The sequence below is a fragment of the Zingiber officinale genome, chromosome 1A (genome assembly GCF_018446385.1).
Source record: "Zingiber officinale cultivar Zhangliang chromosome 1A, Zo_v1.1, whole genome shotgun sequence".
NCBI classification, from domain to species: domain Eukaryota; kingdom Viridiplantae; phylum Streptophyta; class Magnoliopsida; order Zingiberales; family Zingiberaceae; genus Zingiber; species Zingiber officinale.
This window is the reverse complement of record NC_055987.1, coordinates 116,989,203-117,003,713: the sequence shown is the minus strand read 5'-3', so window position 1 is coordinate 117,003,713 and position 14,511 is coordinate 116,989,203. Positions and strand designations below refer to the sequence as shown.

The window sequence follows — 14,511 nt, the reverse complement described above, 5'->3', positions numbered from 1 at the left end:
TGCTTTCTTATCCTTAGTTTCTTCTTTGTATTTCCGCTGCAACTAACCTAATCGTAGGAAGAAACGCGAAAGTTTGGGGTCGGCTATTCACACCCCCCTCTCTAGCCGTACAAAGGATCCGAACAAGTGGTATCAGAGCGAGGTTGCTCTTCATCGGATCAACACCCGTGGGAGCAAAGCTAGAGATGGATCAATTCGGAGAAGACATCACCATTCCACCCTTCTACAACGACAACTTCGCATATTGGAAGGTAAGGATGATGTATTTTCTTAGGACTAATATGTTGAATTGGTTTTGTGTACAAGAAGGTTTTACTCCTCCAATGGATAAAGAAGGAGAGCCTCTAGAGAAGAACAAGTGGACAAAGGAACAAGTCCATCAATCCACGATCAACAATGAGGTAACTAAAACAATTGAATTTTCATTACCTACTAATATTTTGCGTAAGATAGGTGAATACAACAATGCCAAGGAATTATGGGATAACTTGGCCAAGTACCATGAGGAGAGCTCCACTTCAAGCCATGAAGAGGAGCCTAGTGAGCCAAGTAGCTCACATCATGGAGGGAGCGAATTGGGAGTTGAGGGCTACTCAACATCCAAGGAAGAAGAGGAGGAGAGTTCCTCTTGTTCAAGTTCGAGCAAGAAGAAGAGACATCTACCTCCGGAAGGGATGAGGAAGAGAGCTCACACCCATCCCCAAACCTAGGTAACTCAAGCATTTCAATTTCAAATAAGTTACATATAATATGCTTTGAGTGTAGGGAATTTGGGCACTACAAGAGTAAGTGTCCAAAGAGGGTAAGGAAGACTCCACCGGCGCCAAAGGTCAAGGTAGCCGGAGTCCCGACACGCAAGGGCAAGGAGCACGTGGTGTGCTTCCAATGCAAGCGAAGGGGACATTATCGGAGTCATTGTCCGAGGGGGAGGCAACCTCACAAGGGCAAGAAACCGAGCACTTCTATAGGGGGAGCTAAGGCAAACCCTAAGGTATCATTTAAGTCTCATTCGTGCAATACTAGTAAGATACATGCTAGAAATTTTATTGCACTAGTCAATAATGATAAGCATGATAACATTAGAAATCAATACACATGCTTAGGTGCCAAACATGTGAGCCTAGATAAGGATAATCCTAGGAAAGCCAACCCTAGAATTACCTCATCTAAGGTTAAGGAGAACCTAGGTAGGAATCCCAAATCAACTAGACACATGCCTAGGAATGCCTCAAAGAAAAATGACAAATCAAAAATTGAGGTATTAGAGAAGGAGAATCAAGTCTTGAGGTCAAGACTTGATACTTTGGAAAAGGCTCTTAAGAACTTGGAGAAGTCATCTCTAGGGTTTAAGGGTCAAAACCAATGTCCAAGGACAAAAGGGTTTGGGTCACAAACCTAAGTCCCAAGTGGTCAAGCCCACTTATCATAATGTTCCATTCAATTATGGAACAAAACCTAGGGCTAGGAAGACCACCACCAAGGTCACAAGGAGTCACCCTAGAGTTGATCTTGATGAGTCCCAAATGACCAAGGCTTTAAAGCCTAAGAGGGTCATTAGGAGAGTTGCTAGGAAGTCATCCCTAGTGAATATTTAGTGAACCCAATGAGCTCTAATAGGTATTGGGTTCCTAGGAGCATCTTCTCTACCCCATAGATGGGTTAGAGAGTGTCAACTCCAATTAGAAGGGTAGTTAACCCAACTTTGAGGAAATTGACACTCAAGGAACATTTTCAAGGTCTTGATAACCTTTGGAAATGAAAAAGAATTATTATTTACTCCTTAAAGAGTAAAATGTGCCATTATGGAAAAGAATGATTTTAATTGGCACAATTTGAGGAAAACCTAGAGAAATACCATAATTGGGATTTTGGTTTTCTTAGGGATATATGGGCAATCTAGGGTTAGATTTTAAGTTAGCTAAGGCTAAGGATACTTAGATACGGATTTAGGTATTTTATTTGAGCTAACTTGCCATGATTGGTTGCCATATGCCATGCCATGACATCATATTTATTTTATTATCATTTGAAATGTCATGATAATACTTAGGCTAGTTTATATGTCATGTGTTAGTTTAGTTTCAAACTTTATGCCATGACATCATGACATTGGCACATGTTCTCATTTATGATACCATTTTATGCCATGTCATCATCTCTTGCATTAATAATCAATTGAATTGATTTAAGGATGAAAAACATATTTTGATATTGAGATCAAATTTGTGTTTAGAAAATGCATGAGACCTTAGCCTAAGATACCTAAACCCATATCTCACATCAAAATTGACATGGATGTGCTTGATACACTTTAGATGTGTGTGAGATATTAGGATCATGAATTAGGATCAAGGTGCATAGTTCTTGTACCTAGATGAGCCTAATTCAAGAAATGGAGGATCATAGGGAAAACTTGTATACAAGTCATGTACATATAGTCCTAAGATTATGGTCCTAAATTCAAATGGTTTTAAAAGCATTTTAAAATTGATTTGAAAAACCTTGATGAAGCTTTCCTAGTGTTAGCATTCATCATTGAACATTCTGATACAAAGTTGAGTTAAACTTGAACTATTTCAAAGTTTTTGAACTTTGTATCAAGATTGAAAAATGGAAGTTATTTTCATAGAAAACTATTTTTCCATGATAGTATAAGTTATGAGGAATGTATCCTCAAAATTTCACAATTTTTCGAATTTTCTGGAATTTTCTAGGAGTTTCTGAATTTCGGGAAATTTCAGAAATCTCCTGTCAGAGTCTGGATCGGTCTGGGGACCGATCCAGGGAAGTCCTGATCGGTCTGCGGACCGATCCAGTGAAGCATGGATCGGTCTGTAGACCGATCCAGTAAGATCCAGAAAGCTTGGTGCGATCTGGTGAAGGACTGATCGGTCTGGGGACCGATCCAGAGGGGTCCTGATCGGTCCGGTGACCGATCAGAGCGTGCCAGTTTCTGATTTCAGCTGTTGGTCTGAAATTTCAGCTGGAAGGTGGGGTTTTGTAGATTTCTAAAGGTTTGGAACTCCCAAAGACATTGTTGGTGCAATGGTCAAGGGGGAGTTGGCTTTTAGGGGGAGTTTTTACTCCTTAAGATTTTTAAGGATTAGTGATATGGGATTATCACTAAGTTGATTGTTGAGTTTAGTATCAAGGGGGAAATTAAGAGTTTCAATGAAAGGTATGGGACTTTCATTAGGAAGAAACTCTTGACCTTGATACTCTCCTTTTTCTTTTTGATGTGTGTCAAAAAGGGGAGAGTGCTCATTGGAGAGTTATTGGAGAACCCAAGTTAGGTTATCGGGTTAACCTAAGCTAGGGGAAGATTGTCAAGGAATGTTCGAGGAAGAACATTGGAATACTTTTTGATGTGTGTCAAAAAGGGGGAGAATTATTAGAGAATCCAAGTTAGGTTATCGGGTTAACCTAAGGGGAGAATGTCCAGAGAATGTTCAAGGAAAGAACATTGGACATTGGAAGATGGTTGGAAAACCTAAGTTAGGTTATCGGGTTAACCTAACTTGATTATGATTTTGTCAAACATCAAAAAGGGGGAGATTGTTGGTGCAACCTTAGGTCAAGGTTGACCTGGTTGACCCGACTCAAGTTGACTTGACTCGAGTTGTATTTTGATGTTTGACTTGGGAAGATTGTTGATGCAACTTTAGGTCAAGGTTGACCTAGTTGAGTTGCATGTTGATGTTTGACACTCGTGAGGGAGTTCTATTCTTGATATGGGACAAGAATAGATGTTTGGGAGATTATTGGTGTAACCGTAGGTCAAGGTTGACCTGGTTGACCTGAAAAGTCCAAGTATGGAGACTTGGCACTGGAAAGGTCCAAGCAGGGAGCTTGGCATGCGAAAAGTCCAAGTATGGAGACTTGGCACGGGAAAAGTCCAAGTATGGAGACTTGGCACTGGAAAAGTCCAAGTATGGAGACTTGGCACGGAGAAGTCCAAGCAGGGAGCTTGGCACGAGGGAAAGTCCTGGTGAGTGAAGCCAGGCAGTGGGAAAGTCCTAACTGGGATGTTAGGCAGTGTGGAAAGTCCTGGTGAGTGAAGCCAGGCAGTCGGAGAAGTCCTGGTGAGTGAAGCCAGGCAGTCGGGAAAGTCCTGGTGAGTGAAGCCAGGCAGTCGGAGAAGTCCTGGTGAGTGAAGCCAGGCAGTCGGGAAATCCTGGTGAGTGAAGCCAGGTGAAAATCCTAGTGAGTGAAGCTAGGTGAAAGTGGAAGTCCTGGTGAGTGAAGCCAGGCATTCGGGAAAGTCCTGGTGAGTGAAGCCAGGCAGTTTGGAAGTCCTGGTGAGTGAAGCCAGGCAGATTGGAAATCCTGGTGAGTGAAGCCAGGTGAAAACCCTAGTGAGTGAAGCTAGGTGAAAGTCCTGGTGAGTGAAGCCGGGCAAGGGAAAATCCAGATGGATCAAGGGTGATCGGACATCTGGTGTTGAGAAGGTCAAGTAGGTCAAGGGAGTGACCGGATACTTGACACAAAGAGGAAAGTCCAAGTGGGTCAAAGGGATTGACCGGACACTTGGTAGGGAGTCTTAGCAGGTCAAGGGAGTGACCGGATGCTAAGCATGATGTACCAACAGGTCAAGGTTGACCGGATGTTGGTTTGGACTTGGTTTGGGCGAAAACCATGAGCTGGATCGATCTGGTGATCGATCCAGTGATACTGCGAATATTCTGATCGGTCTGGTGACCGATCAGTAACACATCAGTAGCATACTGTGTGATAACTGATCGGTCTGGTGACCGATCAGGAGTCGATCAGAAGCCGAACAGGAGCGAGGCGCAAGAGGGGCTGATCGGTCTGGGGACCGATCAGCACAAAGCCTGATCGGTCCCCAGACCGATCAGGAAGTTCCCTGATCGGTCTGTGGACCGATCAGGAGGTTCCCTGATCGGTCCATGGACCGATCAGGGACGGAACAGAAGCAAAGCTTCTTCCCTGATCGGTCCCCAGACCGATCAGGAAGTTCCCTGATCGGTCTGTGGACCAATCAGGGACGGAACAGAAGCAAAGGCCTCTTCCCTGATCGGTCCACAGACCGATCAGGGTTCTAGCCGTTGCGACGCAACGGCTAGTTTCTTCTGTCTTCTTCGCAGGTTATAAAAGAGGTTGAGAAGCTACTGTTGAACTTCTTCTTCTTCCTCCTTCCTGTTGCTAAGTGCTGCTGTGCTTGAGTTTTGTTGAGCTCGTCCAAAGCTTCGCGTGAGCTTCCCCGACTGGAACAGCTGCTGCTGTTAGAGTTTTTGAAGCTGCTGCTTCATCCGGACTCCAGTCGACGAGAAAGCAAGATTGGTAGAGTGCTTGTGTATTCTTATTGTATTTCTTGCTTACTCTTTGTTCTTGTACTCTTTGTTTGCTGTTGCAAACGTTTGTGGCGAGGTTTCTCCACCCACAAGGAGTATATTGTATTAGCCGGTTCTCCGGGGACTCATCCACCGACGGATTGACTGGACTCGTCCACCTTACGGACACGCCGAGGAGTAGGAGCCCTAATCTCCGAACCTCGTTACATCCTTGCGTTTGAGGTTTGCTTTCTTATCCTTAGTTTCTTCTTTGTATTTCCGCTGCAACTAACCTAATCGTAGGAAGAAACGCGAAAGTTTGGGGTCGGCTATTCACACCCCCCTCTCTAGCCGTACAAAGGATCCTAACACAACGGTGGAGGTTAAAGGAGATCAAAGTCAAGACGGACAACGAGTGGACGATATCAGCCGATCGGACGAATCATACTCCGACCGGGGAGAGGGCTCCGACCCGTCGTCGACTTTGACACGGGGAGCATTCAAACAACCAACGCTCAAGGGAGGCGGCGTGCAGAAGCCGAGCCGAGCGGCTACCCCGCTCGGCAAGACAACAGGCATGACGTCAAAAGTTCAACTTCGGCCGAGCGGCTACCTCGCTCGGCCAGACAGCAAAGTATGACATCAACAGGGTTCGACTTTGGCCGAGCAGCTATCCCGCTCGACCTAGCAACAGAGCATGCGGATAGTAGACTTCCGGTCGAAAGGCTATCTCGCTCAGCCCGACAGCAGACAACTTGTTGATAGTGGAATTCCGATCGAGCAGCTATTCTGCTCAGCCAAGCAACAGACATAGCAGGCTATCTTTCGACATCCTTTTGAGAGCTAGTGTCGATGACAGGCGGCATGGTCAGACAGAGGATTATACGGCGGAAGCTTCTACTGTCACTTCAGATATATGATCAACTTGTTAAGGTACTGTGTCAGGGACACTTTATTGACAAGTCTTTTCAGGAAAAGTTTCGAGATGTGTGCTCGCCTGAGAAAGCGCGTACACGCGTTATCGAAGCTCTATATAAAAGAGTTCAAGATTCAACGGAGGTATGCGATATTTTACTGTTACGCTACAGTTTCTTGTTGATCCACTTACTGCTTCTTCTTCTTCTTCTTCGTCAGAGACTGATTTGAGCATCGGAGGATCATCGCCGGGACCACTTCCCTGGCTCGGCACTAACGTTAGTTGTGTTACAAGTCAGAGCGAAGTCCACAGAAGGTCAACGGGAGCACCACATCCCCAGTATTCTATCTCATCGACTTTCGGACAGGATCAATCACTATATAAAATTATTTCAAAATTTATATGTTACTATAGAGATTTTTTTTTTCTAATTTAATGGTCATTTATAAAATTTATGATTTATAATAAACCAGAATCTGTACTCTATACAATCGACTTCAAGACTATTTATTATAATTTTGTCTCGTACTAACCAACTCATTGGAGATATAACATTCTAAAACAAAAGAGTAATCTGGATGAACGTAATAGGGAATCACGCGTATAGATAATTTTCTTTTTAAATAATAAGCCAGCATAGATTCTTTTGCAAATTTTCAAAACCGTGGGTCCATCCAACGGGTGGTGAAAGATTCTAAGATTCCATGTGTCCCCTTTCTTTCCATCCATGACAACCTTTGATGTCGACGCATAGGCGACTTCTCCTTATAGACCAATTGGATTTTCTCCTTGAAAAGATTCTACGCCTTGTGTAGATAAATCAGGGTGACATAAGAACGAAGAACCTCGAATATTAATCGATTTCAAGAATTAGATATTTAGAAATATAATAATATTTATTTTTTTATGCCTCTTTATTGGAGTTATGGGGGAGAATCAAAGAATAATTTTAAATAACTCCTTAGACTATAGTGCAACGGTTAGATTTTTTAAATGATTAATTAAGTATTTTTCAATTCTTTCATTTTAGTCTTTAGCTTTAACATGGGGAGAAAAAAAAAATATATGGAACCTCAACAAAAAGGTGATAGATCAAGATCCAATTTGAGAGGCTTAAAATTTAAATGCGGATCCAGTAACACAGCACTCGCCGCAAAATTTAAATATGATATACCAGGACTATACTATCATGAGATCCTTAAAAAATAGGACGGATTTCTTAAATCAGAGTTTAAATCTCACCCATGATATATATTACAATGGGCTAGTTTACAACATTTGTGACGTTGAACTGTCAGAATCTAAATCGGTGTTTCCCGATTTACTTCGCTGGTTAATGGAAAATTCTGAGAGGGATTAAATTGATTGTGGCATCGACAAAATAACAACAGCGATAGCGCGAACTAGAAGTGGACCACGATGTGACGACTGCCACGGCCGGAGGGGGAGAGCAGAGGCCACGAATATTCGCGGCGCCGCCCACGCGCCCCGCCAAAGGCGTCGTCCCAGCTGGGTGGAAATCTCTCTCTCCCCCCGCCCCCGCGCCAGCACCGAATATTCCCTCCCGCACGCCGATCGTGCCTGCGCTTCTGCTCCTCCCCCCGGACCAACCTAACCGCGCGCTATAACTAATTAACTAACATCTGCTCGCTTTTAGCTGCATCGCCCGACAGCCCGTGGCTTCGGTTTAATCCCTGATCCGCGGCGCAGCGGAACGGCGCGGCTAGTCCTCTCCTCTGCGCTGCCGAAAGAAGTAGATAGACTTGGCCGACCGTGAAAGAGAATGGCTTTTGGATTATGGATTGGTTAATTAATAGAAGATAGCGACGGCGAGTATCTTTCCTTCTTTTTAAATGCTATTCGTTGTCAGCTTCGTCGCTGAGAATCTTCCGAGCTTACGGTCCTCGTACGCCCGTATAAATTAGCCATACCGTTTCCTTCTCTTTCTCCTCTGTTTCACATAGAGAGAGAGGGTAGGGCATGGAAGGGGATGTTCAGTCCGGAGACACGAGGCCTCGGCTGAGGTGGACGCCCGACCTCCATGGCCGCTTCGTCGACGCCGTCGCCAAGCTCGGTGGAGCAGACAGTAACTGAGATCCTCCCACTCCCTATATGTTCTTCGTTAAATACTTGGAATTTTGATTTGAGGATCTTGTGTTAACCGTCGTTGTCGCTGTTCGAATTGCAGAAGCAACGCCGAAATCTGTGCTTAGATTGATGGGCATCAAGGGGTTGACGTTGTACCATCTCAAAAGCCACCTGCAGGTTCCCTTCTCTCCTATGTTCTTTTAGACTGCTCTGCAGTTGTGCTTCGTTGAAATTGTGAAGTAATTCGTATTTATGATATAGAAATACAGACTGGGAAGACAATCTCGAGGAGAGCAGGCAGGGATCGAAATCAACAAGGGTGAGCAGCGGAATTAAACATGCAGCCACCAAATAACAATCAACTACTATACTCTGAATTAACCCTTGTTTATGTGTGCAATTGTTTACAGGAAGCAAGAACTCAACTTGGAGCAATAACTGCTCTTCCGACGCATGCAGCAGCGTTTCTGGGCGAGAAGACGTCGGGTATGCAAATTTAATCACAGATGTTTCTTCAACTTTTTGGCTATGTAATTTGACTCTTTCGAACTGTAATAGAGACATGAGAATCGCCGAGGCATTACGGTACCAATTGGATGTTCAAAGAAGGCTGAACGATCAACTTGAGGTAAGATTTATGAATTATGATTATGAGAATTATTATTATTATTATCATTATCATTGGAGTTCTCCATTTTTGCTACTCGATTCAGGTACAAAAGAAACTGCAGTCGAGAATTGAAGCTCAAGGCAGATACTTGCAAGCATTACTAGAGAAAGCCCTCACCACCATCTCGTTGGATATGAAAGCCACTGCTGGTTTAGAAGCCATCATCGCCTCTTCTCAGTCCCAGCTCCAAGCGGACCACGAGCTGAATCCAAAATTAGGCGATGGAGGAGGATTCAAGAGGAGGGTTTCGGGTTTCCAGCTCTACCGGGAGGGGCAGCGGGAGGAAGTTGGAGAGGCGAAGCCGCTGGACCTGAATGCGAAAGGAGGAAGCAGCTGCGAACTGTTTGGTGGAGGAAGAGGAAGCGATTTAACTCTGCAAATTTGAAGAGAAAACAACTGATCGATCGATCGATCGTATCGTCTTAGTTAAGAAGCCGGATTAAATATATAGTTGTTTTTTCTTGCACGAGAAAAGAAATTTGAAAGTATTTGCATTTGTAAGCATTTTCGCTAGCCGTTCCACGTCTGCTTCAGATCATTCTAACGCTCAAGTTAAGATTTACTTGAGGTGTGATTTCGTTCGAAAGCTGAGTCGGATGGCGAGAGTCGATGACGAAAGTAGCAATGCTGACAAGCAAAAGATTTTAACCTGTGGTCGGAAGATTCGATCCAGGCCCTCAACCTTTGTGTGGAGTGAGGGTTAGAGCGAGAAACTAGGGAAAATATCCCTGACATAGGTCCTCTGACTCTCAAGTCAGAAAAAAGCTGAGTGGAAAAATATAAAAAAGTAGAAGTGTAGCAGATGCATGTGTGCGAACGAGCGCGCGTACCTGGCCAACATAGTGGACCTCCCTTTTTATACTTCCTTTTGTAACCTTCGCAATCAGTAAGCATCAGAGCATGTTAGGTGTCAGGGTATATCGGGTGATAGAGAATATACGACGAACTCCCGTTAGGCGGAGGAAAATTCCGCTTCATGCATATGGCAGAGCATCAAAATATTTCCTGACAAACAATCGCTACTCTCTGACAAGTGGTTGTGATTCCTTGATAACATTGTCTCCTAAAAATAGTCCGTCCAACCTTATGTCGGCCGAGCGTAGACTAGGAGCTATGCAAAGTTGAATAGCATTCACTCGACATGGAGTCAAACGAGCATAGTCTGAGAGCTATGCAAAGTAGAATGGGGTTCAATCGATATGGAGTCGGGCGGGAGTAGGCTAAGAGCTATGAAAACTAGAATGTGGTCTGACTGGCATGGAGCAGGCCGAGCGTAGGGGAGTGCCTTGCTTGGACACGTAGTCCTTGATGTTAGGATCCTCCGCGGCCGGCTAGAAGGGGGTGAATAGCCCTTACCAAATCAAGCAAAACAAACCTTCCTCATACTTATAACTTAATTAAACTAAATACTTGCATAAACAAAATAAGAGATAAATTAAAAAGATGAGGCTCATAGATTTATTTGGTTACAACCGGGGAGGTTGTTAATCCAAGGAAATTAAAGTGCACTAAAATTCTCCTTCAGATGAAGAAGCCTCTTTATAGTAATGGAAGTGCAGAAATAGAAAGTTAAAATAGAACAGTGGATGCGTACAAGGGTTGTTTCACAATTTCTTGTTATTCTTTAGCTTTGGGAGCAAAGCTGCTTATATAGCACTGCTCAGGGCGCCTGGAAGGGTTCTAGGTACCAAGAGGGGGATAAAACTTTATCCCCTTCACAATGGATCGAGGTCAAATGCAATTCGGATAAATCCTGTTTTGGGCGCCTGAATCAGGAAAGTCAACAAAGTTGACTTTTTCCAATCTAGGCCTTCTGCTCCTATTTCATTCACCTCGATCCGTGTCTTCCGCTCCGGTTCCTCTTGCTTGGGTAATCTCGACCATCCGGAATAGGGCTCACTCGAACATAACTTTTGGCCTTCTCGAGCAAGCTTCTGCTCCGGCTTCTCGTCCATCAGAATCGTCGCGTGCTTCATTCTCATCCGCCAGCATACTCTTCTGCAACTCTTCGTACCTCGAGCGCACCGAGCCCGTCGACTCTCTCCTGTGTCGACCTTCTCGCTAGCTGCGTGTTTTTCTCCTTGAGCAATCTTCCGCTCCGGCTTTTCGTCCCTCAGAAACACCGCACACTCCCTTCTCATCCACCGGTATACTCTTCCGCAACACCTCGTCCCTCAGATGCACCGAACCCGTCATCTCTTTTCCATGTCGTCCTTCTCTCTAGCTGCATCTTTTACTCGACTCCCTATGCTCCTAAGTTCCTGCACAATTAGACACGGGGTTAAACACAACAGTACCTAACTTAACTTGTTTGACCACATCAAAACTACCTTGGGGTACCAACAATCTCCCCCTTTTTTATGTGAGTGATCAGGTTAAGTTAGGGTAAATCAACATAAAAGTGAAGGAAATAAATTTTACAATAAAGTACAAAAAAATAAAAAGTAAGCTACCCCTAGACTTAATCTTTCCCTTCTCCACCTTTGATCACATAAAAAATGGGATACCAAAAAAATCTAAAGTTAATTTTTTAAAAAATAAGAAAGTTAAAAAAAACTATGATTTTCCAACAATTTAAAAGGCTTATCAAGTTTTTGAAAAATCTTTGAAAAAATTTGAAAATAATTTTGATATCACTTAAAAATTGCAACGTAAATATTTTTAGAAACTCTAAGTTTTGCAAACAATTTCTAAGTAAAAATAAATTTATAAAGAAAATGTCCAAGTTAAAAAAATTACAAAAAATGTTTGAGTAACTATTTAAAGCATTATTTAATTATAATTAAATACTTTATCAGTTAGTCAATTAAACATTTTATTTCATTAATCGACTTCTAGGCTGTGGTGAGGCACTAGGCCTTCTTGGTTATTGGAGCAACAACCACTTTCTAGACAAAACCTTTAAAGAAAATTAAACATTAATCTACTCTCTGAAAGTCCTAAGTCCAATTAAATTTTAATTTAGACAAGATTTTAGAACTCAATATAGGTTCCTTCAAACTGGATTAATCAAGAAACTTTTGAGAACATATTTTGTAAGATTTTCTTAATTTATCCCTTATGGTATTTAAAATAATAGTTCAAATTATTATATCTCTTATTATTTTGATTTTTAACATTTAAGCATGCACAATTTTTTTCAGTCTTTTACTTGTATTTCTAATTTATCATTTTTAATTTTTTAAAATCTTCTAATAGACATGATTTGGCTAGAATTAACTTTAATTCTTTATTTTCTTTTTCTAATTTGCAATAGTCTTTAGATAATAATTTAACAAATTTACATAACTTATCAGGAGGAAGAGATCGTACCTGACTTACCTTGTCGATCTCGTTATCCGTAGCTCCCCTGAACTGCTACTTTCTTCCGAAGACTCTTTCCCTTCATCGATGTCCATCTGCGATGAGCTTTCTGTGTCCTCGGGAAGGAATTCAACTATTAGGGTTGTCCCGACAATTTCCTCGGTCTCAGATTCTTCTGACGACGACTCAGTGCCCATCGAGGAGTTGGATTCGACTTCAATTGGTTCTTCGTAGAGCTTCAAGAACTTTAATTTTCCCAAAGTTCTTTCGCACTTTGATAGTTGTCGATTCTGTCGAGATCCTCCATTGGTAGTACGCTTATTAGATGATATTCAACCTTACCGTTTTGACGTAAAGTCGTCGCGCTGCTTTTGCGTCTAGAAGTGTTTTTCAATTTCTTCTCCATTTGTGTTCTTTGGTACTTCATAACCATATTTCATTATTAATAAAATATTAAAATATATTTTAAGAAATACCTCCATTCGCCGCTTCCAAAATGTGAACTCCCCCTTGAATGTTAGTGGGTAGATGTTAGCTCTAACCATCTCATTGCTTCAGTCGATGGTTAGTCCTTCTGAGGCGTCCTCGCTCTAATACCACTTGTTACGACCCTCGGTGGTCGGCTAAAGGGGGGGTGAATAGCCCCTATACAAATCAAGCAAAACAAATCTTCCTCAGACTTATAGCTTAATTAAACTAAATACTTGCATAAACAAAATAAGAGATAAACTAAAAAGACGAGGCTCACAGATTTATTTGGTTACAACTAGGGAGGTTGTTAATCCAAGGAAGTTAAAGTGCACTAAAATTCTCCTTCAGGTGGAGAAACCTCTTTATAGTAATGGAAGCGCAGAAATAGAAAGCTAAAATAGAACAGTGGATGTGTACAAGTGTTGTTTCACAATTTTTTGTTATTCTTTAGCTTTGGGAGCAGGGATGCTTATATATCCCTGCTCGGGGTGCCTGGAAGGGTTCCAGGCGCCTGAAGGGGGATAAAATTTTATCCCCTTCACAACGGATTGCGGTCAAACGCGATCTGGATAAAATCCTGTTCCTGGCACCAAAAGGATTCCGGGCGCCCGGACTAGGAAAGTCAACCAAGTTGACTTTTTCCAGTCTGAGCCTTCCGCTCCAATTTCGCTCGCCTCGGTTCAGGTCTTCTGCTCCGGTTCCTCTTGCTTAGGTGATCTCGGCCATTCGGAATAGGGATCACCCGAATCCAACTTCCGGCCTTCTCGAGCAAGCTTCCGCTTCGGCTTCTTATCCCTCGAAATCGTCTCGTGCTTCATTCTCGTCCGCCAACGTACTCTTCCCCAACTCTTCATCCCTCGGACGCACCGAGCTCGTCGGCTCTCTCCCGTACCAACCTTTCCGCTAGCTGCGTCTTTTGCTCCTCGAGCAATCTTCCGCTTCGGCTTCTCATCCCTCGGAAACACTACACGCTCCCTTCTCGTCCATCGATGTACTCTTCCGCAACACCTCTTCCCTCAGACGCTCCAAGCCCATCGGCTCTCTTCCATGTCGTCCTTCTCTCTAGCTGCGTCTTTTGCTCAAGTCCCTATGCTTCTAAGTTCCTGCACAATTAGACACGGGGTTAAATACAACAGGACCTAACTTAACATGTTTGACCACATCAAAACTACCTTGGGGTACCAACAATCTCCCCCTTTTAATGTGAGCAACCTAGGTTAAATTAGGGTAAACCAACATTAAAGTGAAGAAATAAATTTTGCAATAAAGTGTAAAAGGTAAAAAATAAGCTACCTCTCCCTAGACTTAATCTTCCCCTTCTCCCCCTTTGATCATATAAAAAATGGGATACTAAAAAAAAATCTAAAGGTAACTTTTCAAAAAATAGGAAAGTTTAAAAAAAAAACTCTGATTTTCAAACAATTTTGAAGAGTTTATCAAGTTTTTGAAAAAACTTGAAAATAATTTTGATATCACTTAAAAATTACAACGTAAATATTTTTAGAAACGCTAAGTTTTGCAAAAAAATTTATAAATAAAAACAAATTTGCAAAAAAAAAAAATCTAAGTTAAAAAGATTGCAAAAAATATTTGAGTAACTATTTAAAGCATTATTTAATTACAATTAAATGTTTAATCAGATAGTCAATTAAACATTTTATTTCATTAATCAGCTTCCAGGTTGTGGCAAGACACTAAGTCTTCTTAGTTATTGGAGCAACAACCACTTTCTAGACAAAGTCTTTTAAAAAAATTAAACATTTAATCTACTC

At 42.4% G+C, this 14,511-nt stretch overlaps 1 protein-coding gene across 1 annotated transcript; it reads left to right on the top strand.

Moving 5' to 3' along the window:
• The first annotated feature begins 8,052 nt into the window (after positions 1-8,052).
• On the top strand, positions 8,053-9,469 carry LOC122009450 (myb family transcription factor PHL11-like). Its single transcript, XM_042565615.1, has 6 exons — positions 8,053-8,293; positions 8,396-8,472; positions 8,557-8,614; positions 8,706-8,781; positions 8,854-8,923; positions 9,009-9,469. The coding sequence occupies exons 1-6, from the start codon at positions 8,188-8,190 to the stop codon at positions 9,348-9,350; spliced, it is 729 nt and encodes a 242-aa protein (XP_042421549.1). The 5' UTR covers positions 8,053-8,187; the 3' UTR covers positions 9,351-9,469.
• The last annotated feature ends 5,042 nt before the right edge of the window (positions 9,470-14,511 follow it).